The sequence below is a fragment of the Sminthopsis crassicaudata genome, chromosome 4 (genome assembly GCF_048593235.1).
Source record: "Sminthopsis crassicaudata isolate SCR6 chromosome 4, ASM4859323v1, whole genome shotgun sequence".
NCBI classification, from domain to species: Eukaryota; Metazoa; Chordata; class Mammalia; order Dasyuromorphia; family Dasyuridae; genus Sminthopsis; species Sminthopsis crassicaudata.
The window spans coordinates 296,340,752-296,365,077 of NC_133620.1; the positions used below are offsets into that span (position 1 = coordinate 296,340,752).

Here is a 24,326-nt window from a genome sequence, read left to right on the forward strand (position 1 = left end):
CATTCAGCCCAGCCTGAAGAGATGCCAGATTCCCTCCCCACCCCCCCATCCTAGCTTCCAGCGCTCACCTCAGCTGCCCCTACACTGGGTACATTGGGACAGAACCCCCCTCCCAGAAGCCTTTCAACAGTCCCTACTCTGCTCCATTGTTCCCATCCCCCATTCTCCTGGGGAGCAGATGGCCACCCTAGCTGCCTAGATTTGCTAAATTGGATCCTTAAATCCCATAATCCTTGAGGAAAGGCAGATGAAGGGAAGCAGAAAGGGCAAAAGCCTGAATTCTAGTCTTGCCCTCCTGGGGAGGACCTAGAGTTATGAATAGGACTGGGGGGGAGGGGAGGGGAGGGTGCAAATAAGATGGCCCCCTCATTGTCATGCAGCCCACAGACTGACCCAGTCCCCGTGCTTTGTTTCACTCCTGGAGCTTGTTCCCTTCCCCTTAAAACCCCACCTCCTCACATTTCTAGTTTGTTCCTCTATTAACAGCACCTGCTCCCCCCCAGAGGCCCCTAGTATTTAAATATCAGATGGACAACTAACATTAACTCTTTATTTGAAAACAAGAAATTTATGTAAAAAATGGCTAATTATGTAAAAAAAAGGGCTAAGAGTTGAGAAATCTGGGGTTGGGGGAAATTCAGCTAGGGCTTCTTATATGTTTGTTTCCCACAATGGAAAACTTCACTAAGATGGGTTCCTGGGGTGACTGAGGTGTTCATTTTATTCCAGATATCAAAATATGGCAGAACTCCCTGTGGAGTTCTGGGTTTAAATCCTGTTTCTCTGTGACCCTCAGTTCTGGGTCGACTTCCTACTTGTAGGTAGCAAAAAGCTAGCCTGGGCCTGCTATCAGGAAGTCCTGGGCTCAGACTAGCTGAGTCAGAACAAGGTCATGTTCAACTGAACAACAAAGTGAAGGAGAGTTTGAGGCTTAGATATTCAAGCTGGAAAGAGGGGATAAAAAGCTTTTGGGAATTTAAAGATTGGGAATCCTCAAAGTTTAGAGAAGGTTACAAAGTGTCTTGGGGATGCTACAAAGCGTCAGTCAGAGTCAACAACTTCACTTTTCACCAAAAGTCTTTTGCCTTGACAGGGGGTAGAATCTCCTCTCTTGGACTTCAATTGGCTGCAAGAAAAAAGTAGTTTAGATTTAGATTAAGCTGGAAAAAAGAAGCTCATTCTGTACTTTCAACTAGATTGATATAGTTGGATATAGATCCAACTATAAGGGAACATACAAATCAGGGTTCAAGACTATATTCCTAAATGCTGGAAAGAGGGAATGGATTTATTAGGAAAATATCAAGGATATTTTCATATTTGCCCTGATTTCTAAGGCCAACCACATATATGCATAAATTGTGGCGAAGGTCAGAACCTTCTGCATGGTTGACAGGGACTTAAAGACATTCACCTGCGGTGGGGACAGCTCCCTTCTGGGTCTTTCCCACTGTGAGCTTCTTTTAGTTCCAAGGCTTCATTCAACTCTCGAAGTAGCTCGTAGCGGTGTCGACCTCGAATCTAGGAGTTTGTAGAGAGAAGTGGAGAAGTGAAGAAGATGATATTAGGCACATCCAGAAAATACTTTAAACTCTGTTTGAAAGCCTATTTTTTGTTCTAGGCACAAAAAAGGTGGATTTCATAACCACTAAAGGGAGGAAGTATTTAATATACAAACCATGTTCTTGTATTCCACTTGGTAAAAAGAATAAATGGGGACATCGAGGTGGCACAGTGGATAGAGCACCAGCCTTGAATTCAGGAGGACCCGAGTTCAAATTTGGTCTTAGACACTTCCTAGCTGTTAGACACTTAACCCCAGCCTCAGGGAAAAAAAGAAAAAAGAATAAATAGCTAAAAATGCTCGAATTCAAATCCAGCCTTACTGGATATGACTGTGGGCAAAAATGCCTTTTAGAATGGGTAATATTTCTCTTCTCTGAGTACAAAATTATATCCTTCTGATTAGGAAAAAAAAAAAAAAGTAGTTTGCATAGAAAAATACTTCCACAAATTGTCAGTTTTTTTGTTTTGAGCCAGTCTAGGGCAGTGCCTCTTGAAAAGTCTCCAATCCTTTTCTTGGGGAATCCAATTATTGGGGAAGAGTCTCTCTTCCCCAAGGAATTTGGGAGTAGCCAAGGAAATGGGGCTGGATGTGATAAGTCAAATTATAGAAGTTAACAGAATCAGGATAAGTTAACAAAAAAATCAAGTCTTTGTAAAATGAAGCTTAGAATTGAAGATGATTAAGAATTAGTGAGAGACATTCCCTTCTCTCCCAAAAAGCTAATAACTAATTCTAGCTATTTGTTAGAGAAACAGCTTCAATTCCTTTGTCATTGAATGCTGCCAGCTAAATGGCTACCTTTTATTTCCCGATGCTCTGTCACTTTCATAAATTGGTATCTCTAAAGATGATAGCAACTATATAGTTGCAGTTAGGACTTCACCTTATGATGAAAGAAACACTCTCCAAAAATGCATTTACATTGAGATGACCATCTATAAAGAGCTATATATTTTTTTTCTTTTCTTTTTTTTTGGAGGCTGGGGTTAAGTGACTTGCCCAGGGTCACACAGCTAGGAAGTGTTAAGTGTCTGAGACCAAATTTGAACTCGGGTCCTCCTGAATTCAGGGCTGGTGCTCTATCCACTGCGCCACCTAGCTGCCCCTAAGAGCTATATTTTATGAAAAGGGAAAAGCATTGATAGTATCATAGGAAGGTTAAAGGTACAAGCACCATCTGGTGGCCCTATGTTCTAACTGCAGGCAATATACAGATAGGAAAGAGGAAAAACAATCTAAAATCTAAAATCTAAGGGTTTACAAAGGTTTCCCCTGGACCCACTCATGTAGAACAACTATTTTACAGATGAATATTCATTAATTCAGAGGAATTAAATGACTTATTCATTAATTCATTAATTCAGAGGAATTAAATGACTTGCCAAAGCTTACACAACTAGTAAGTGTCAGAGCTGGGTTGGTTATTCAAATAAGTTTCCTCACTGCAACATTTTTATGCTACATGAACACTTATTGATAGGGATTAAGACCAAGAAAGGAGAAAGGGGTCAAGAAACAGAGGTATTCCAAGATTCTCATTTAAGTCCCACCACTCCTGGACAGTAGTGATGACATGGTCCCATCCTAGGTCACTTAATATTCTGACCTGGAAAACGGAAAAAGAACCTGGGTATGAGATATGATTTCTAATAATAAATTTTCTAATTTATCATACCTGGAGGGTGAAATATTCTCCATCCATTAACTTCTTTTTAGTCTTGGGGGTGCTGCTAGGAGTTGTGGGCAATGCTGGAAGACACAGACAAAAGGGGGTAAACAAGTGGATTCCCATTTTATCAGCTTGTTTCCTCAATCCCCAGTCTGTTCCAATGAAATTTCTTCTCCACTCATACCACGTTTATTACTCTCAGAGGACGGCTGTGGATTATGACCTCCCTTCTTCCGGAAATTTTCCTCTTCAGTCCGTCGGTCTCTTCCAGGACAGGCACATACACGTACTTCAAAGCTCCGACGTCCAAGAAGCTGACCACTAAGGAACAAATGGGATAGAAGAATAAATATTCATGTCAGCCTAATTTTCTTTATTCCTATCTTCTCTTTTCCCCTTCCTCTATGTCCATTCCCACCCCCAAATAAGGAAACGGACACAGGTAGCAGAAGTATCAAAGGTCAAAATGTACCTTAAGTCAGAGAAATTGGAGGTGGAATAAGATAGAAGAGTGAAGAGGAAATTTGAGTGGATAAATGTATTGTTGTGGGTGGGGAGGAATTCTAGAAAGTTAGGAACTTTAAAATAGCTTATGCACTAATTGGGATTTAAGACTAATAATTTTTAATGCTGTTAAAATGGATATTGTCATGAGCTCAAAAGAGAATTAGTAAAAGCTAATTTTTTTCCTAATTCAGTTCAATAAACATTAATTAAGCATGTATTACAAGGTACCATGGCAGGCAATGGGGATACAAAGAAAAAACAAGACTCGAGACAGACTCAAGAACAGATTAGATAGGTATACAATTAACTTGAACACAAGGAACAATTTGAGCTCTCAGCAAAGTGCTATGAAAGATTTATGGAATAAATTATTCCTAACTGAAAGATGATGGGATGATAGCTGAGCTGGATGGGAAGGAGGAGTTAGTTTTGTGGGACATGAGTCACAGGGAGAATGGAACTGGTAGCTGGACTCTGAAGACTGAGAAGACATAGATACAAAAGAAGGAAAAAAGTTATCTGGGATTCTCTGACTAGGAAGAATCCATGGAGTCAAACATCACCTGGAGTCTTCTAGGGTTATGATAGTGAGGATTGGGCGCCGGTTCATGCCCCCCATGCAGGAACTGTTGCACATATAGTTGTAATGGACTGTAGTATAATCACAGCCGACCTGAAAGTGAGAAGACCCATTATTTGCTCAGTAACTCAAGAGGCCAACATTGCTAAGTGTCCCTCTCCCTTAACACCATGGGGCCCTCAAACACACCTCTGGAGACTCATAAGGGACGGACACACTCTGTCGCTTGGTGGTGAGATCACTAAGGTATTCGGCTCGTAGGTTCCCTTCCACCCGAATCAGATGCTGTGGGGGTGCCAAGGCTACAGGGCAGATGGCAAAAAGTGTTAGGCTGAGGGAAACTGGTTCCTCCTCCACTCCCATGTTGGGGTACCTCTGTTCTCACCATCTATGTGCTCAGTACATCTTTCATGGTGGGGACAGCGCTTAACCACCTCAGTCATATGTTCTGACTTCTTATAAATAGCCATAGCGCGGACTCGGGCACCAGCAGGTGGTGGTGAGGTGACCCAGAGCTGGACAGGACAGGTCTTGGCCAGCTGGCAAAATAGCTTGTTCAGTTCAGGGGAGTACTGTGGGAAAAGCCAGAGAATAGTAAAGATTTTGGTCCATTCAATTAAATATTTATTGAGTGATTCCTATCCCCACATGTAAGAATCTAAAACAAGTAAGACAGTCCCTGACCTCATGGAGTTTGCAGTTTGAAAAGACACAATTAATGTACTACAAGGTAAAGAGTAGCATAAAAGAGATTTGAGAATCCACAGGAATGAAAAAAGATCAAAGGCTGCCTTCAGGCAAAAGGTGGCATCTAATTGGATTATAAGGGGTTTTGAAGGTAGAAATGAAAAAGAAAGGATATTCCAGAGAGGGAGAAAAGAATAGATAAAAGTTTTAAGGCAGAAGTAATTAGTATCTATGGGAGAAATAGCTTGGTCAGAGAAAGTATAAGCTGTATACATGTAAGAAAACAAGACTCAAAAGACAAGCTATAGGGGAAGCTAGGTGGAGCAGTGGATAGAGCACCAGCCCTGAATTCAGGAGGACCAGAGTTCAAATCTGGTCTTAGACACTTGACACTTCCCAGCTGTGTGACCCTGGGCAAATCACTTAACCCCAGCCTCAGGGGAAAAAAAAAAAAAAAAAAAAAAAAAAAAAAAAAAAGACAAGCTATAACTGCCAGAGGAGCAGTTAGGTAGTATAGTGGATAGAGCCCTACCCCTAGATTTAAGAGAACTTGAATTCAAAGTTCTTGACACATATGTGAACTTGGGCCAAGTCATTTAACCCTGAGTGCCTTGTCACCAAAAACAAAGACCCCACTCCCCCCAAAAAATCAACTCAAAATAAAGAACCCTATAGCAGAGGGTCTTGAATGAAAAACAAAAAACAAAACCACTAGGATTTTTACACCATGTAGGGATAGAAATCTACTGAAGATTTAATTACCTTTGGCAATAGTGTGAAATATGAAGGATATAATAGAAGGATTGAAATTGCAGTGAAGAAAATAGTAAGGGAAGCTATTATTTACAACAGTTTAGGCCAGATATAATGAAGGTTTAAATGAGTGGTTCTGACAGTCAGGTGAGAGAAGAGGATAGAAATAAATGATATAGAGGAGGTAGGAACAAGATTTGTCTAAGTAGGATGAGTATGATATTAGGAAGAAAGGCAAGATTATAAGTGTCATCATCAACAAATATTTAGTCAGTCAGAGCTGAGCCCTGCACCATAGCAGACATAAAAGTAGTAAGCACCTTTCCTGCCTATCACCAGCAGCTGAGATAAGAAAAAGCTCCCAACTCTAGTGAAAGGTGCTATTGAGAGAGAGAAACAGATCAAAGCCATAAGGTGAGATCACAAGGATCTAACAATCTAAATAACCAAATGTCAAAGGGCTAAAAACCTTTAGGGTTCTCCACTATTTCTTCTCCCTCACATCCAAAGGGTCCATTTCTATGGAATCTACGTCTATCAAAAGTCAGGAAATGAGAGGACATAAAAGGGCAGAGATCAATCCTATCAGAACTCATCAAGCCCTGTCTTTGCTTTTCTCTTACTCCTTTCCTTTCTCTTCTTATTTCTCCCCCAATTCCCTACTGACCGTGCAGGTGACAGATTTAGCTGTTCCAGATTGTAGAAATCCAAGTCTGAAGCCATAATCCCCAGGATAGTCCTTTTGAGATGGAACAGTAGATGATGTTGGCAGGTTAACTGGGGGCAAAGACACCTGAAATCCATGATTTTCTTCCTCATTTTCCAGCCAGTTTATACTATCTGGAGAGGCAAACTGTACATCATCTATGTTCTAGGGTTAAATGAGAGAGAGATCACAAAATGAATCAGAGAAACCCAGATTTCCCCCCCAGCCTGTCCCTCACTTTGTTGTTCCCTCCATGTACCAAGTTCATACCGACAAATCATCTGGTAAATTGTTCCATTGTCTGAAAAGCAAAAAGAAAGAAATATCTGAAACTGTTTTTTAACATTAGTCATTTATATTTGGGGGTGGAAGGGGATAGGGGAGAACAGAACAGGGGTGACTGGGACACAGCCTAGGGGTCAGAACAGGTCCTACTGTTTGGGCAAATTAACCATCTCTCTAAGATCATACATCTACATAAAGGAAAGGGCTGAAACATTAGGGTCCCTTCTAACTCATCTATGATAAGGGAGTCATAGAGAGAACTCAGGGACATTTATTAAAAAGACTCATGATTGATAAGTAGGTAATGTTGGGAACGTCATACTTCACCCCTCACTCACAATTTCCATAGGTCTGAGAAGGTTTCCTGACTCAGTGGGGGCTCCAGATCTGACAGTGATTCCTCCATGGTAGACCTCAAAGAAGGCAGTTTTGTGGCTAGTGGAGGATGTCAGGGAAAGGAAGGGAGGGAAAAGATATTAGTCCAAACCTATCCTTTTTGTACCCTGTAGTTTCCTGACATTGCAACAGTGAGTAGGTTGGCTACTCCCCCTCCCTCCCTTCTTTTCTCTATCATGCTGAATTTTTGGAGTTTGAGCTAAAGAATGTGTTGATTTATAGGTTAGAGATGTTTGGGTAGACACAATCAACAGAGATTCTTGGACCCTGGTTTAAACTCAATCCCTCCCTTCCTACTCCCCATTTCTTAACTTCCCCATTATCATTGAGAGTACTACCATCCTCCCAGTCACTAAAATGTCATCCTCCAACTCTCTTACATTCCATATCTAATCAGTTGTCAAGTCCTGTTATTTCCATCTTTGTACCATTCTCTTTATTATTTGTTCCTTTCTTTCTTGATACCTTGGTACAATCCTCATCATCTCATAACTGTACTACTGCTAAATAACATGATGCTTGGTCTCATCTATTCCCACTTCAATCCACTTTCTACTCAGCTATCAAATTGGTCTTAAAATGCATGCTTGATCATATTCATTCAATAAATTCCCTATTACCTCAAGGATCAAATATAAAATCCTGTTTGGCCTTTAAAGCCCTTCCTACTTTCCAGTTTTCTTAAACCTTTTTTCTCCACTCCAGGTACTTGACAATCCAGTGACATTGCCTCCTTGTTATTCTCCTAACAGATACTCCCTGGCTGTCCTTCATGCCTGGAAGGCTCCTTCATCATATCTGCCTTTTAAACTTCAGATAATTTTCTGTAAGAAACTATTGCCAGTTTTTCTTAGTCTCAATGTTTTCCCTCTGAGACTACCCCATTTAATATTCATGCTTTCAATAAATACATAGTAGTTATCTACTACATACAAAGTAGACAAAGTCAAACCTATCGTCAGGGAGCCTCTATAGTATACTTACTAATAGGAGAAACCACAATAGATAATAATAATAACATACAATAAATACACCAGGAAGAGGAAAGACAAAGTATTATGTGAAGTATGAGGAAATTAAACACCATAGCTTTAGAATGCTCAGATTTATTACATATTGATCCATCTGATCTGGAAAACAATTTGAAATTATTTGTGAAGTGACTAAATTTGACTCAGTGAAGGGCAAAGACAGAAAGATCCCAAATACATCAAAATATCTACACAACAACATTTTTAGGGGGATAGTAACAAGCTAGAAACAAAGTAAGTACCCATCAACTGGGCAACAGTTGAACAAACTGTAGCCAATGGATATTACTGTACCAGATGAATAGATGAATAGAACAATTATTTCTTATGACATAATAACACAAGTAATTCAGAGAGACGGGAAGATTTGTACAGATGAATATACAGTAGAGAAGTTAATGAATAGCATGTTAAGTGTTTATACAAATACCATGATAAAGTTGGATAAAAATCCAAACTGTAACAAAAGTCTGAGCTATCCCTAAACAATGGTATCTAAGACTTTTCTCAAGGTCAAGGTTTCCATTGCTCAGGAAGAGCTAGCTACTTTAATGGACCATGGGAGGTTACTGAGGAGGTATTCATGATTTTCAGAATTGGGAAACTCCTAGGACTTGCTAAGGGACAAGTACACTGTCAGCAGGATTTTGGAGCTTTTCACAGGTCATAAGAACTTTGTAAGAAGTTTGACAAACGAAGCCTTCAACAGGCTTGTTCAAACCATTTATTCCAAGAAAACAAGGAAGCTAACAGAGCTGTGTTTTTTCCAGCATAATTCTCTCATAGTTCATTGATAGGATGGAGGGGCAAGAAGCCTAATATAGAAAATTCTTAATACAAGTTAATATACTAATAAAGTATATAGCTAATCTATAAATCACATAGAAGTAATATTATCATCTAGTTAATTATAGTTAATAATAACCTACAAGACTCATTCTTATTAACTAAATCAAATTTAACCGTAATCTACTTAACTCAGCACAATGAACTGAATAAAGGCTGTTTAAACTGAATTGGGGTAGCAAAACTATTTTTACAGTGATAAGTGCTAAGGATATAACTAACAAAGCAAGACTGCCTCAAGTTCATAAGAAGCTCAAAAATTCTAATTGGGAAAGCTGAGCTGAAAGGGGGAAAGAACTAGTCTTCTTTAGGACACATTTCAGGATATAATGGAAGGGCAGGCTCTAAGGTTCAGGAATTTTTTTTTCTTTCTAAAAAATATTTATTTATTTTTAGTACATACTGCTTTCTGAATCATGGTGGGAGAGAAAAATGGAAAAGGAAAAAAACATGGGAGAGAAAAAAAAAAAAAAAAAACAACCACAGAAAAAAAAAAAGTGAACATAGCATGTGTTGATTTACATTCAATCTCCATAGTTCTTTTTCTGGATGCAGATGGCATTTTCTATCCAAAGTCTATTGGGGTTGTTTTGGAAGGTTCAGGAATCTTTAGAGTACACTGACAGATCAGATGGGAATGCATGTTATTTAAGACAAGAGTGGGATAACAGAACAGCTAGTAAGAACCAATTAACCAAAAGAACAATATACAAACTGACTAATAGAAACATGAAAATATATTCAATTTTGTATTTAAATGGAATGCCTAATCTTGATCCACAAGATTGATGATGAAATTCTTCTTTCCCTTGGTAGATAAATGGTGAATTAGGGGTAGAGAGTATTGCACATAATAGCAGATTCAGACATTGTAGACATTTTGTTTTGCTTTTTTTTTTTTTTTTTTTTTTTTTTTAAATTACACAGAAGGGTTTATGATGGGATGGGGAGGGAGAGGATAGAAATGAAATTTCTATATATATATATATATATATTAATATATATATATCTATAGAATTATTAATATATATTACTATATAGAAATATATTGTATATTAGAGCATAATAAAGCATTAAAAAGGGAAGATTCTTAAAAAATGGTGGAATATTTCAGAAAATCCCAAGCATTGCAGATTTCCCCCTCAAACAAAATTGTACCTCAGGGCAAACCCAAACCTATTAAAAACAAGTAAGACCTGGGGAAGACCCTGACTAGCTAAGATTTCAAAGAAAAACTCTAAGACAGAGGTTTGGCTCATGTGAAGTAAAGCACCTTCAGGCTAGCTCTGCTGAAACAGCAAGGAAAGAGCCCCCAGATTATCTGGGTTTGTAGATAGCCTTAGCCCCAGTCAGGAAATTTCATTCCCAGATAGTATGGGAAGTCAGGGGTGTGAGTCTAGGAAGAGTGAGTAAACCTCTGCTAATAAGAGTGGCCAAGGTCCACTTATGCTGTTGAGACAACTATGAATGACAAGGAAATCAGCATAGGTCCAGGAGTGCAGAAGCAGTAGAAGGCAGGATAGCTGCAGGCTGCAGGCTCTTATAATATGGTGGAATTCTTGGTTTTGGGTTCTAGGCCAAAAGGGAGAAGAAGTGAAGTGAAGCCAGAGATTACCTCTCCAACCTCACCCTCACTCTCAGTACTCTACAGCAAGAGAGAGAGTATGCAAAGGAGAAAGAACCTAACTATAGAAAGTTACTGTGGGAAAAGAGAAGACCAAGGATCAGGGTCCATCTTTACAGGAGATACAGAAGTGAAAAAAGCCTCTGCTACCTCCAAGAGTAACATTAAATGGTAACCGGTCCAAAAAGAATTAATGGAACTCAAAAAAGACTTTTAAAAATCAAAGGAGAGCTGGACAACTAGGTGGTGCAGTGGACAGAGTACCTGTCCTGAAGTCTGGAGGACCTCAGTTCAAATCTGAACTCAGACACGTAACACTTCCTAGCTATGTGATCCTAGCCAAGTCACTTAACCCCAATCGCCTCAGCAAGACTAAATAAATAAATAAAGAATGAAAGAAACAAAAAGAAATAATTGCAAAGTTGCAAAATAAATCCACAGAAATCATCAGCATTTTTATATATCACCAACAGAGTCCAACAACAAGAGACACAAAGAGAAATTCCATTTAAAATAATTGTTGATAATATAAAATATTTTGGAATTTACATACCAAGGAAAAGTCAGAACTATATGAACACTACAAAACACTTTCCAAACAAATAAAATAATATCTAAACAATTGGAAAAATATAATTCAAAAGGACAATACTACCTAAACTATCCTATTTATTTAGTGCTATACCAATCAAACTCCCAAGAAACTATTTTACTAAGATCTACAACAAAATTCATCGGGAAGAATAGAAGGTAAAGAATTTCAAGGGAATTAATGAAAAAAAAAAATGTAAATGAAAAAAAGTTTTACCAGACCTAAAACTATATTAGAAAGCAGTGTTCATAAAAACCATTTGGTACTGGCTAAGAAATAGAGTAGTTGTTCAGTAAAATAGATTAGGTTCACAGAACAAAATATAGTCAATGACTATAGCAATCTAGTGTTTGGGATAAGAATTCACTATTTGCCAAAAACTGCTAGGAAAACTGGAAACTAGTATGGCAGAAACTAGGCACTGACCCATACGTAACAGCATATACCAAGATAAGGCCAAAATGGGTTCATGATCTAGACATGAAGAATGATATTAAAATGATATTAATAAATTAGAACAACATAGGATAATTTACCTCTTAGATCTATGGAGGAGAAAGGAATTTGTGTCCAAAGAAGAACTGGAGCTCACAACTGAACACCAGATAGATAATTTTTATTATATTAAGTTAAAACATTTTTGTACAAACAAAATTAATTCAGACAAGATCAGAAGGGAAGCAATAAACTGGGGAAACATTTTTACATACAAGGGTTCTAATAAAGGCCTCATTTGTAAAATATATAGAGAACTGACTCAAAATTTATAAGAATTCAAGCCATTCTCCAATTGATAAATGGTCAAAGGATATGAATACTCAATTTTCAGATGAAGAAATTAAAACCATTTCTATCATATGAGAAGGTGCTCTAAATCACAGAGAAAAACAAATTAAGACAACTCTGAAATACCACTAAACACCTCTCAGATTGGCTAAGATGACAGGAAAAGATAATGATGAATGTTGGAGGGAGATGTGGGAAAACTGGGACATTAATACATTGTTGGTGGAACTGTGAACGGATCTAGTCTTTCTGGAAAGCAATTTGGAATTATGTCCAAAGAGATCTTAAAGGAGGGAAAGGGACCCACATGGGCAAAAAACGTTTGTGGCAGCAAATTGAAAACTGAGGGAATAAATGGTTGAATAAGTTACGAAATATTATTGTTCTATAAGAAACAACCAGCAGGATGATTTCAAAGAAGCCTGGAGAAATTGATAAATGGTCAAAGGATATGAACAGACAATTCTCAGACAAAGAAATTGAAACTATTTCTAGTCATATAAAAAGATGCTCCAAGTCATTATTAATCAGAGAAATGCAAATTAAGACAATTCTGAGATACCACTACACATCTATCAGATTGACAGGGAAAGATAATGCGGAATGTTGGAGGGAATGTGGGAAAACTGGGACACTGATTCATTGTTGGTGAAATTGTGAATATATCCAGCCATTCTGGAGAGCAATTTGGAACTAGGCTCAAAAAGTTATCAAACTGTGCATACCCTTTGATCCAGCAGTGTTACTACTGGGCTTATATCCCAAAGAGATTTTAAAGAAGGGAAAGGGACCTGTATGTGCAAGAATGTTTGTGGCAGCCCTCTTTGTAGTGACCAGAAACTGAGTGGATGCCCATCAATTGGAGAATGGTTGTGTAAATTATGGTATATGAATGTTATGGAATATTATTGTTCTGTAAGAAATGACCAGCAGGATGATTTCAGAAAGGCCTGGAGAGACTTGCATAAACTGACACTAAGTGAAATGAGCAGGACTAGGAGATCATTATATATTTCAACAATAATACTATATGATGATCAATTCTGATAGACACGGCCATCTTCAAAAATGAGATGAACCAAATCAGTTCCAACAGAACAGTAATGAACTAAACCAGCTACACCCAGTGAAAGAACTCTGGGAGATGACTATGAATCACTACATAGAATTTCCCAATCCCTCTTATTTTTGTCTACCTGCATTTTTTATTTCCTTCACAGGCTAATGGTACACTATTTCAAAGTCCAATTCTTTTTGTACAGCAAAATAACTGTTTGGACATGTATACATATATTGTATTTAACTTATACTTTAACATATTTAACATGTATTGATCAACCTGCCGTCTGGGGGAGGAGAGAGGGGAAAAGTTAGAACAAAAGGTTTTGCAATTATCAATGCTGAAAAATTATCCATGAATACATCTTGTAAATAAAAAGCTATAACAATAATAATAAATCATATAGAAAAAACAAACAAAGAAGCCTGGAGAGACTTACATGAATTGATGCTAAGTGAAATGAGAAGAACCAGGTGATCATTAAACACAGCAACAAGATTATATGATGATCAATTTTGATGGTTGTGGTTCTCTTCAACAGTGAGATGATTCAGATCAGTTCCAACTGTTTAGTGATGAAGAAAGCCATCTACACCCAGAGAGAGAACTATGGGAATTGAGTTTGGTTCACAACCTAGCATTTTCACTCGTTTTGTTGTTAGGTTGCATTTTATTTTCCTTCCCATTTTTTTCTGGTTTGATTTGATTTTTCTTGTGTGGCAAGATAATTATATAAATATGTATGCATACATGGGATTTAACATATATTTCTACCATGTTTAACATATATTGGACTACCTGGTATCTAGGGGATGGGGAAAGGGGTGGAAAAATTGGAATACAAGGTTTTGCAAGGGCTAATGTCGAATAACTGTTTTGAAAAATAAAAAGCTTTAATAAAGGGGGGAAAAATTAGAATTGGGCAAAGGGAAGTTAGTGAAATTATAAGAGACTAAGAAGAAAATGTGAGACATCTCATAAGAAAAACAACAGATCAAGAAAAACATAATAATTGGACTATTTGAAATCTATGACCAAAAAAAAAGGGACCTTGATACAATAGAAGAAATAATTTAAAAAAATTGTCTGGATGTAATAGAACAAGAGGGGAAAGTAGAAATTAAAAAACAACAATAACAACAACAAAACAAACCACTGATCATCACCTGAAAGAGATTCTATGAGGAAAACATATAGGAAATCTAAATTCTGAAACCCCCAAATCAAAAATATTTTTTATAAAAGCAACAGTATCGTAACATCAACAACAATTCAAATATGCTAGAACTACTATTAGAATTGCACAAAACCCATCAGCAGCTACAATAAAAAACTGCAGGTCCTAGAATACCATATATCAACAAACAAAAAGCCAAAAATATTATGTCCAGCAAAATTAAATATAATATGGAATAAAGAATACAAAAGAAAACCTATAAGGAAGCCAAAAAAAAAAAAAAAAAAAAAAAGAAAAAAAAAGATGGACAGGAAATTTACTGTTACATATTTTGAATTCTTATGTTCTGCTGTTCATATGACAATTTTTTTGGTCTTTTTCCATTTTGTATATAAGTTTTAAATTAATGTTAAATTTTTTAAAAATCAAGCATTAAAAACAAAAGAGAGGAGGATGAAGATGACCAGAAAGTAAGGTATAAATGAAAAGTGTAAAAGGAAGGATAAGGAATTTTAGAGATGCGTGTCATGATTAATTTTAGGATAAAAGAGCATATTTGTCACTACTTCTTTTGACAACAGACTTATATGTTACACATAATGAGTAACTTCGACCCTACAATGTACATAGGATAGGGTGGCACTAGACAGAATAAATGACTTGGCCTTGGGGGCAATATTAATAAATGCTAAAAGCTAAAATTCAAACCTAATGCTTCTAACTCCAACTCTGACACCAGCTCTCTCTTACTGAACACAGTACAATTATGGGCTGGCAAGCTTATAGGAAAGGCAGGTTGGAAGATTTTTGATGTCAATATCAACAACAATTTCTTATTTGCTTAGAGTCTGATTTTGCCTTAGAAATGAGGGCAGGTGTGAAGGATTCAATATTAATCCACTCTTATGACTTTAAAATACCTGAAAGGCTCATCCTACTGCTGATGATCAGTTGTGTATTGTTTGTTGGTAGGGGGAAGGGAGAAAGAGAAACACAGTATCTTTATTATATAATACCATTATATACTATGTCCCCCTGAAGTTCTTCTCCAATGCCACCTTCTCAAAATGGAGACGTGAATATATGGAAGGTATGAAAAGCATAGTAAAAACTCTGGAGATAGTTACAAACTAGAAAGTTTTCATCTACATGTCTAGATGAGTTATATGTTTATAATAACTATAATATATATCAACCTAGCTAAATTTGGACATGTTCATCACCAAACTGGCCACAGAATGATGGTAAAAGCTATGCCAATTCTAAATTCATTGTCAAATACCCTTCTGACAGTTATCTTTGTTGTCAATGTTGCACTTTGGAAAAAGAATCAATTTGGAGTTGAGAAGCTCTGGATTCAAATCTCAGCCCTTGATACTTTGGGCCATTAAATGAGTCACTCAATTTCCCAGTTTCCTTATCTGTAAAATGAGAGGGCAGAGCTAACTGACTTCAAAGATCCCTGTCAGTTATGATCTGCTTTAATGCTCATTCACTTGCTGTTCCATTAAACAAGTTAACTTGCCAATGGCTTTTTTTTTTTTTTTTTTGGCTGAGGCAATTGGAGTTAAGTGACTTGCCCAGAGTCACACAGGCTATATCTTTTACTAAAATGGAGTTTACAGTGCAGTGGGGGAAAGAAGAAAATTGTGACACACACACACACACACACACACACACACACGAAGAATAAGAATAATGTAGGATTTTTCAGGGAGGTTGGGATATCATTATATAGGAATTACAAGTCAAATAAGGAAGTCAAACTAAGGAAAATCTCTTTAATAGTTGTGAAAAGGACAGACTGTAATAGGGAAGAGACTTGAGTAAGGAGAGCAATGCTGTTACAACAATCTGTGGTGATGAGAGTTCAGGAAAATGCCTTTGGGATTCAGCATGGGAGACCTGAAAGAAATGGTTTTAAAAGTAGGAACAGAAGCCAGGGGAGAAGTATCCAGGTGGAGAGAATGTTCAACCATAAAAAAACTGCTGAGAGCTTTCAGCATCACCAGGACTGAGAAAAAGCCATTGAACTTAGCAGTTAAAATAATAGTGAGTCAGATGGTGAAAAAATATTGAAAGGTAATTCTGAAAATACAGATGAACTATGAATTGTATGGGAAAACTCTCCAAATCACTAATAATAAATTCACTCTATATAACTAATAAATTAAACACCTTAGGCCCATTATATTGACAATGAATAAAAACATAAAAAAGGGAACCTATTCTTCAAATCTCAGCTAAAGCCATGGCTTTTGCAAGTTTTTCCTAATCCTCCTTAATTTTAATACCTTCTTATTTACAAGATATATGCATGGGTAATTTTTCAGCACTGACCACTGCAAAACCTTTTGTTCCAACTTTTCTCCTCTTTCCCTCCACCCCTTTCCCCAGATGGCAGGTTGACCAATACATGTTAAATATCCTAAAGTATAAGTTAAATACAATATATGTATACATGTCCATACAGTTTTTTGCTGTACAAAAAGAATCGGACTTTGAAATAGTGTACAATTACCCTGTGAAGGAAACAAAAAATGCAGGTAGACAAAAATAGAGGGATTGAGAATTCTATGTAGTGGTTCATACTTATTTCCCAGAGTTCTTTCACTGGGTGTAGCTGGTTTAATTCATTACTACTCTACTGGAACTGATTTGGTTCATCTCATTGTTGAAGCCGGCCTTGTCCATCAGAATTGATCATCACATGATGAAATTAAAACTATTTCAGCTCATATGAAAGAGTGTTCCAAATCACTACTGATCAGAGAAATGCAAATTAAGACAACTCTGAGTTACCACTACACACCTGTCAGATTGGCTAAGATGACAGGAACAAATAACGATGAATGTTGGAGGGGCTGTGGGAAAACTGGGACACTGATGCATTGTTGGTGGAGTTGTGAAAGAATCCAACCATTCTGGAGAGCAATCTGGAACTATGCCCAAAAAGTTATCAAAATGTGCATACCCTTTGACCCAGCCATACTACTACTGGGCTTATATCCCAAGGAAATACTAAAGAAGGGAAAGGGACCTGTATGTACAAGAATGTTTGTGGCAGCCCTTTTCATAGTGGCTAGAAGCTGGAAGATGAATGGATGTCCATCAATTGGAGAATGGTTGGGTAAATTATGGTATATGAATGTTATGGAATATTATTGTTCTATAAGAAATGACCAACAGGAGAAATACAGAGAGGCTTGGAGAGACTTATATCAACTGATGCTGAGTGAAACGAGCAGAAACAGAAGATCATTATACACTTCAACAATGATACTGTATGAGGATGTATGCTGATGGAAGTGGATATCTTCAACATAGAGAAGAGCTAATCCAATTCCAAATGATTAATGATGGACAGAATCAGCTACATCCAGAAAAGGAACACTGGGAAATGAGTGTAAACTGTTATTTTTACCTTCTGAATCCAATTCTTCCTGTGCAACAAGAAATTCGGTTCTACACACATATATTGTATCTAGAATATACTGTAATATATTTAACACGTATAAGACTGCCTGTCATCTTGGGGAGGGAGGGAAAAAATCTGAATAGAAGTGCGTGCAAGGGATAATGTTGTAAAAAATTACCCATGCATATGTACTGTCAAAAAAAAAAAGAGTTATAATTATAAAATAAAATAAAAATTAAAAAAAAAAAAAAAAAGAATTGATCATCACATAGTATTGTTGTTGAAGTATATAATGATCTCCTAGTCCTGCTCATTTCACTTAGTGTCAGTTCATGTAAGTCTCTCCAGACCTTTCTGAAATCATCCTGCTGGTCATTTCTTACAGAACAATAATATTCCATAACATTCATATACCATAATTTATATAACCATTCTCCAATTGATGGGCATCCAGTCAGTTTCCAGTTTCTGGTCACTACAAAAAGGGCTGCCACAAACATTCTTGCACATCTTGTATCTTATTTTCACAAAGTTATTTGCATGTTAAAATAACTGTATAGACATGTATACATATATTGTATTTAACATATACTTTAACATATTTAACATGTATTGGTCTACCTGCCATCTGGGGAGGGGAAAGGAGGGGAAAAAGTAGAAGAAAAGGTTTTGTATTTGTCAATGCTGAAAATTACCCATGCATATATCTTGTAAATAAAAAGCTATAATAATAGTAATAATAATAAAAAAGGTTGTTTGCATGTTGTCATCCTCTTAGACTATTAAATTCTTAAAAACAAGAATGGGGACAGCTAGGTGGTGCAGTGGATAGAGCGCTAGCCCTGAATTCAGGAGGACCCAAGTTCAAATCTGGTCTCAGACACTTAACATTAACACTTCCTAGCTGTGTGACCCTGGGCAAGTCACTTAACCCCAGCCCCAGAAAAAGAAAAAAAAAAAAAAAGCAAGAATAGATTTTGGTGGTAGTTTTTTTTTTTTTTTTTGGGGGGGGCAGAAGACAGGAGTTTTTCTTTATATTTCTAGCAATATGAACTAAGTCACTAAGGTCTTATAGTATTTATATTTCCTACATGTGGCCTGAAGCAATAAAGGGACTAAACCAAAATTCTTTCATAGGATCAATGATCCTATCATGTAGATTTCCCCATTTTTCAATGAGCAACCTAAAACAGAAACCGGCAGGTCAGTTTCAGAGAGCTTGTCCCAAGTGTAGTAAGAGAAGCAATTCCCAGCAATGGAAATCCGAAGAGTCAGGATGACAACAGATAGTTTAGGAGACTAAACTTGGCGGCACCCATCTGTTTGGCAGGGGGACTGAATATCTTGGCTCAAAAATATTTTTTTAATGTAATCTGCAACTCCACTCCCCCCAACAAGAATTTTTTTTCCCTACTGGGGGGAAAATAAAACCCATTTTTTTCTCCCGGTTCTGCTGACTTAACTTTCTAAATCAGTTCATCAAAGTCTTCTCAGGTTTCTCTGAAACTTCATTTCTGAAACATTCAAAATAGCCATCCATTATTTGCTATACTACAGCCATACTACAGATTGATGAGCACCTCTTCAGTTTCCAATTCAAAAAAAGTTGCTATATGTATTTTTATGCAGATGAAACCCTGTTCTCTTTGTTTTGCGGCATATATATATATATATATATATATATATATATGTATATATATATAATTTTTTTTTTTTTTTTTTTTTAATTTTGGCAAGGCTCTTAGCCCAGGCTCAGCTCCTCCATTCCAAGGCCCGCCCCTTTCATAGATGTACACTTTCTCCTATCCTCAAACCAGGAAGCCCGGAACGTACCACTCAGCTAAAGGGGAAGGGAGGGAAAGGATCCCTCCCCCAACTACAGACAAAGGTCGAGTCCATTCCTGGCTGAGTTACTCAGAGAGGGGCACTTTCAAGGAGGTGTAGGAAGGTATTACAAAATAAGAAAACATCCCCCTTCCTTTCCAAAATGAATTCTTCCTCTCAAAACAAAACAAAACAGATGTAGGCTATCTCAATGCAGAAAAAGTGAAGAATATGTCATTATCGAGAGTTGAATCATTGCCTACTGTATATTCTAGTCTATCCTACATAAAGCCCGGAGCTAACCTGGGTTAATCCAGAATAGGAAATGCAAGATGGGGGTAAGCGGGAGAGAGGAAACACGATCTGGGCCCCAAAGACAAGATACACCACGGGTCAACACAAGGACACCAGGTTCTTGCAGAAGTGGATGGATTGGGGACTCGTAAACCGAGAGTTTATTTGGACTAGCTCTCCCCCACCCTCTCCAAGAGCGCCATAGTCCGTCCCGCTCACTTCAGTCCCCGCCCAGCTGTATTTCCTGAAGGGAAAGATTCTCTAGATTAGCAGAGTAATCTTCCCACCTCCTGAAACAAAGGGTCGCCTAAAAGTGGATCTTTGTTTCTTTCAGCTCCAAACTCACAGGGGGTGGGAAAGTAACTTAAAGACCTTCTTTCCCCTTCCGGGAGTGAACTGCCTCGGCTCCGCAACGTGGCGTGCTCTCACTCTCCCCCGAAATGCACCCTTAATCAAGCCCAGGCGAGCGACACTCACGTTCCTATTCATTTAATTGAAAGTGGCTACTCTAAAGTCCTTTGGCTCGTCTGGCCGCCCATTCGCCAAGCCCCCCAGTCCCTGAGGCTTGGCCCGCATAGGCTAGTACGGGATCCCCTAGACAGTGTGGACAACATGGGGGAGGGAAGGAAGTGCTTCCACTCCGGAACAGCCATTCTTCGATGCCCCCTCTTCGGCGCTTCACCTGCTTCACTCCATCCTCACCCCCATCCCAGCTTCCAAATACTCCAGCCTCCCAAACCCGGGACCGGCATTATAACCCCTCCCAGAATCGCCGTCCACTCTTGGATTTAACAAGGGCAACTCCTAACGCCCCTCCCCCAACCGCGGCGAACTGCTACCTGGAAATAAGCCCTGAAGAGCCCAAGGATCCCCGACCTGCTCTCTCTGGACCGCAGCTTCAAACTTTGAGTGGTCTAAACTTACCGCCAGCCTGTGCACACGCGACTGGAAAACCCCAATCCCAGCAGCCCCAGCGAAGTTGTTGGCAAGAAGCCGGCCGGCGCCATAGCAAGTGAGGGCAAGTGGCGGCACCTACGCGGATTATTCATTTGTTCCTCCCGGAGCTGGAGAGGACTTCAGAGGCTCCGGGTCCAGTTCAATTCCTTTCTTTTCCGGGTGAGGGAGTAGATTTGGACAGGTCAAGCGATCTGTATGGCGATCTATTCAATTTAGACTCCAAGCCCCATATATTTTATTTTGTATCTTGAATTGTAATTCTACTTAGAACAACCTTATAATAATAATTAACAATAATCACAGTGAAGAAGGGACCCCGAACTCGAAAACTCCTCAAAGGAGAAAATCTCCTTCAACTCTGCCTCAGTGAGTGCCGCCTGAGGGAAACAAGACAAACAGCTACATTCTGTTATCTAGGTGGGGTAGGTTCAGTCCCCAGCAAAGAACTCCAATCCCATTCAATTAAAGATCTTTTAGTCAATTCAGTTGCAGCCACCGCTTCATTTGAAGGGGGAGCCGGCTTCTTTTGCAGCCAAAGACCTCCTTATAAAAATGGCAATTAAAAGCTCATTTCTTTGCAGAGGTCCTGACGTGCCAGCTATGCTATGCCAAGGAGGCCTCTGCCCACTGGATAATATTCCCTTCCAGCGCTGCCCGCTCTTTATCCTCACATATTTCCCTAAGGAGACTTTATGCCTCTCTCTCAGGATTTCTAACCTTACTTCCCAATGCCAATAACAAACCTCTTTTATCAATTTAGGTTTTCGGGTCTGTAAATTTTTTTTGCTCCCCAAACTCCCTATCCTTGCGCCAAATCCCAAGGAGGTGTAGGGGAGCCGAATCTGTCCATTTGGTTCCCTGAATCCCAAACCTGCCACTAGACCTCATCATTTAACTCCCTGACCACCAGGGACCCTAACCTCATTTTGGTTCCCTGAGAGGGAACCTCATCTGTAGCAGCTAACATTTACATAAGAGTTTATTGTATGCCAGGTGCTAGCACGTACACCCTTTTGATCCACACCTCTGGGAGGTAGGGACTATTCTTATGACCCTTTTACTGGAAGAAAAAGGCTTTAGGGAAATTAAGTGGTTTGCTCAAGGTTATTACTGATTTGAATTCATAACCTGTGTCCATAGATTTAGTTCTCCTTCCACTTGCACTGAAGTCTGTCCTTTATTCTGTTGCATATATTTTTATATAATTATTTATGTATATGTGCTTCCTCTCCTTCCAGTAGAACATAAGCTTCTCGATAGGGACTTTAACATTTTTTTTTTCTATCCCACAGAGTCTTGCAAATGTATTTAGATACATTTGGTCCGATTGAATTGAATTGGAACAATAAAGTTGCAGTGTACCACACCACCACTCAGACTTGTAATGTTGTCTTTGGGAGGAGAAAGCCAGAAGCAAAGACTTAAAAGATAGGTTTCAGCTCAATATAAGGAAAAAAACCCTATTAATTTGAAATCTTTAAATATTGAATGAGTTGCCTTAAAAGATAGTGGATGTCAATGGACTTGTGATTCAGAGAGTCATCTGCACCTACAGAGAGCTAACTGTAAGAATTGAGCGTGGATCACATAGTATTTTTACCTTTTTTTTTTTTTTTTCTGAGGCAATTGGGGTTAAATGACTTTTTCAGGATCACATAGCTAGAAGTGTTAAGTGTCTGAGGTAAAATTTGAACTCAGATCCTCTGAATGGTGGAAATTTTCTATGCATATATTTTCAAAATAAAAAGTTTTAATAAAAAAAATAAAAAATAAACTTATGGCTGAAAGACAAAAAAAAGGTAATTGTAGAAATATGTATAGAAGAATTGCACATGTTTAACATATAATGGATTATTTGTTGTCTAGGGGAAGTGATGGGAGAAGGAAGAAAAAATTTGGAACATAAGACTTTGCAAGAGTGAATGCTGAATTCTTACCGTGCAACAAGAAATTTGGTTTTACACACATATATTGTATCTAGGTTATACTGTAACACATTTAATATGTATGGGATTGCCTGTCATCAAGGGAGGGAGTAGAAGGAGGGAGGGGAAAATTTGAAAAAATACAAGGGATAATGTAAGGAAAAATTACTCATGCATATGTACTATCAAAAAATTATAATTATAAAATTAATTAAAAAATAAAATAAAATACAGATTTAAAAAAAGAGTGAATATTGAAAACTATCTATGCATGTATTTTGAAAATAAGTTTTTTGGTGTCGTGGATAGAGTACCAGCCCTGAAGTCAGGAGGACCTGAGTTCAAATTTGAACTCAGACACTTAATACTTCCTGGTTGTGTAACTCTAGGCAACTCACTTAACCCCAATTGCCCCAGTAAAAAAGAAAATAAAAAGCTTAAAAAAAAAAATAGTGGATGGGAGGCCATCTAGTAATAGCATATATTTACAGTTGAAGAATTTTGGAGTTCAACCCCTTCATTTTTTAAGATAAGGAATGGGGATTAATCACTTCCTTTTATCCATACTAAAGGAAGAGGATACAAAGAAAAGCAAAAAAAAATTTTTTTTTGGAGTTCAACCCCTTCATTTTTTAAGATAAGGAATGGGGATTAATCACTTCCTTTTATCCATACTAAAGGAAGAGGATACAAAGAAAAGCAAAAAAAATTTTTTTTTTTTTTTAATAGCGCTTGCATTTGGTAAGGAAAAAATCAAGACTTTGGACATAAACTTGTGGTATCTTCTTCTCTTTTAGAAAGAATGACCAGGAAAGTGGTTTTGACAAGAGTGAACTCTGTATGACCTGAGTGAGCCCTGCAAAATTATGTAAAATCACAAAAAAAATGTCCACTTCTTCCTTGAGAATTTGTCCACCGAGAGAATCCCTCTTGATATTTCTTTAACAATAAAGCTTTTTTTTTTTTTTTTTTTTTTTTTAACCATAGCCTCTAGATTTAAAGCGAATTGGTTGGCTCAGAATTCAGAGCTTTGGAGAGAAGGAACTCCACTCATTTCTACCTAATCTCTTCATCATTGGTACCCTCATCCCTCATCAACTTGAGCCTTTTAAAAAATCTTTCCCATAGACTAGCAGTATTTAGGAGAGCAGAAAGATATAATTCTAGTCTGGTACTTCTCTCAGAGGAGAATATCAAGGCCAACCTCTTGGCTCCTCTTCCTTCTCCTCTGCAGGACAAAAATCAGAATGTTTTAGAGGAGAGAGGACAAGGTTCTAGAGATAGTTTCCATGCTGCATTTAGCTAAACTGTAAGGCCATGCACATGATTTATTTGGGCAGCACACATACGCTCCATATAGGAGTAGAATATGTTCTTTTCATCAATGAGAGTCTTATGCAAACATTCTAGGCTTGAAAACCTGGGTTACAAACTATTTGACAAAACCAAATACTTTCTTTCCTGGATTTTCAGTAGTTGTGGTTTTTGAGGCAGTAAGGCAGGTAAGTGGCTTAATGTATGGAAAGCTGGATCTGGAGTCAAGAAGACCGTGTTCAGCTCTGGCCTCTCAGACACTTAACTAGCAATTCAACCTCAGGCAAATCATTTAACTTCTGTTTGCCTTAATCCAATGGGGGAGGAA

The 24,326-nt window shown here is 38.0% G+C and overlaps 2 protein-coding genes across 4 annotated transcripts in view; one reads left to right on the top strand and one right to left on the bottom strand.

Moving 5' to 3' along the window:
* Positions 1-536: 536 nt before the first annotated feature.
* TP53 (tumor protein p53) lies at positions 537-20,841 on the bottom strand. 3 transcript variants are annotated; one of them, XM_074311825.1, is made up of 11 exons: positions 20,727-20,841; positions 7,093-7,189; positions 6,740-6,770; positions 6,431-6,634; positions 4,709-4,895; positions 4,513-4,625; positions 4,307-4,416; positions 3,421-3,557; positions 3,243-3,316; positions 1,415-1,521; positions 537-1,126 (listed from the first exon to the last, which is right to left on the bottom strand). In XM_074311825.1, the coding sequence occupies exons 2-11, from the start codon at positions 7,158-7,160 to the stop codon at positions 1,042-1,044; spliced, it is 1,116 nt and encodes a 371-aa protein (XP_074167926.1). In that variant the 5' UTR covers positions 7,161-7,189; positions 20,727-20,841; the 3' UTR covers positions 537-1,041. The 3 variants fall into 3 exon arrangements, with proteins under 3 accessions (XP_074167926.1, XP_074167925.1, XP_074167927.1); XM_074311824.1 differs by having other exon boundaries at positions 20,642-20,774; XM_074311826.1 differs by lacking the exon at positions 20,727-20,841 and adding an exon at positions 13,529-13,675.
* Positions 20,462-24,326, top strand: part of WRAP53 (WD repeat containing antisense to TP53) — a 37,106-nt gene continuing 33,241 nt past the window's right edge. The window contains exon 1 of the mRNA XM_074264732.1: positions 20,462-20,814. Coding sequence (XP_074120833.1) covers positions 20,462-20,814 — 353 coding nt within the window. The remainder of the gene's footprint in view (positions 20,815-24,326) is intronic.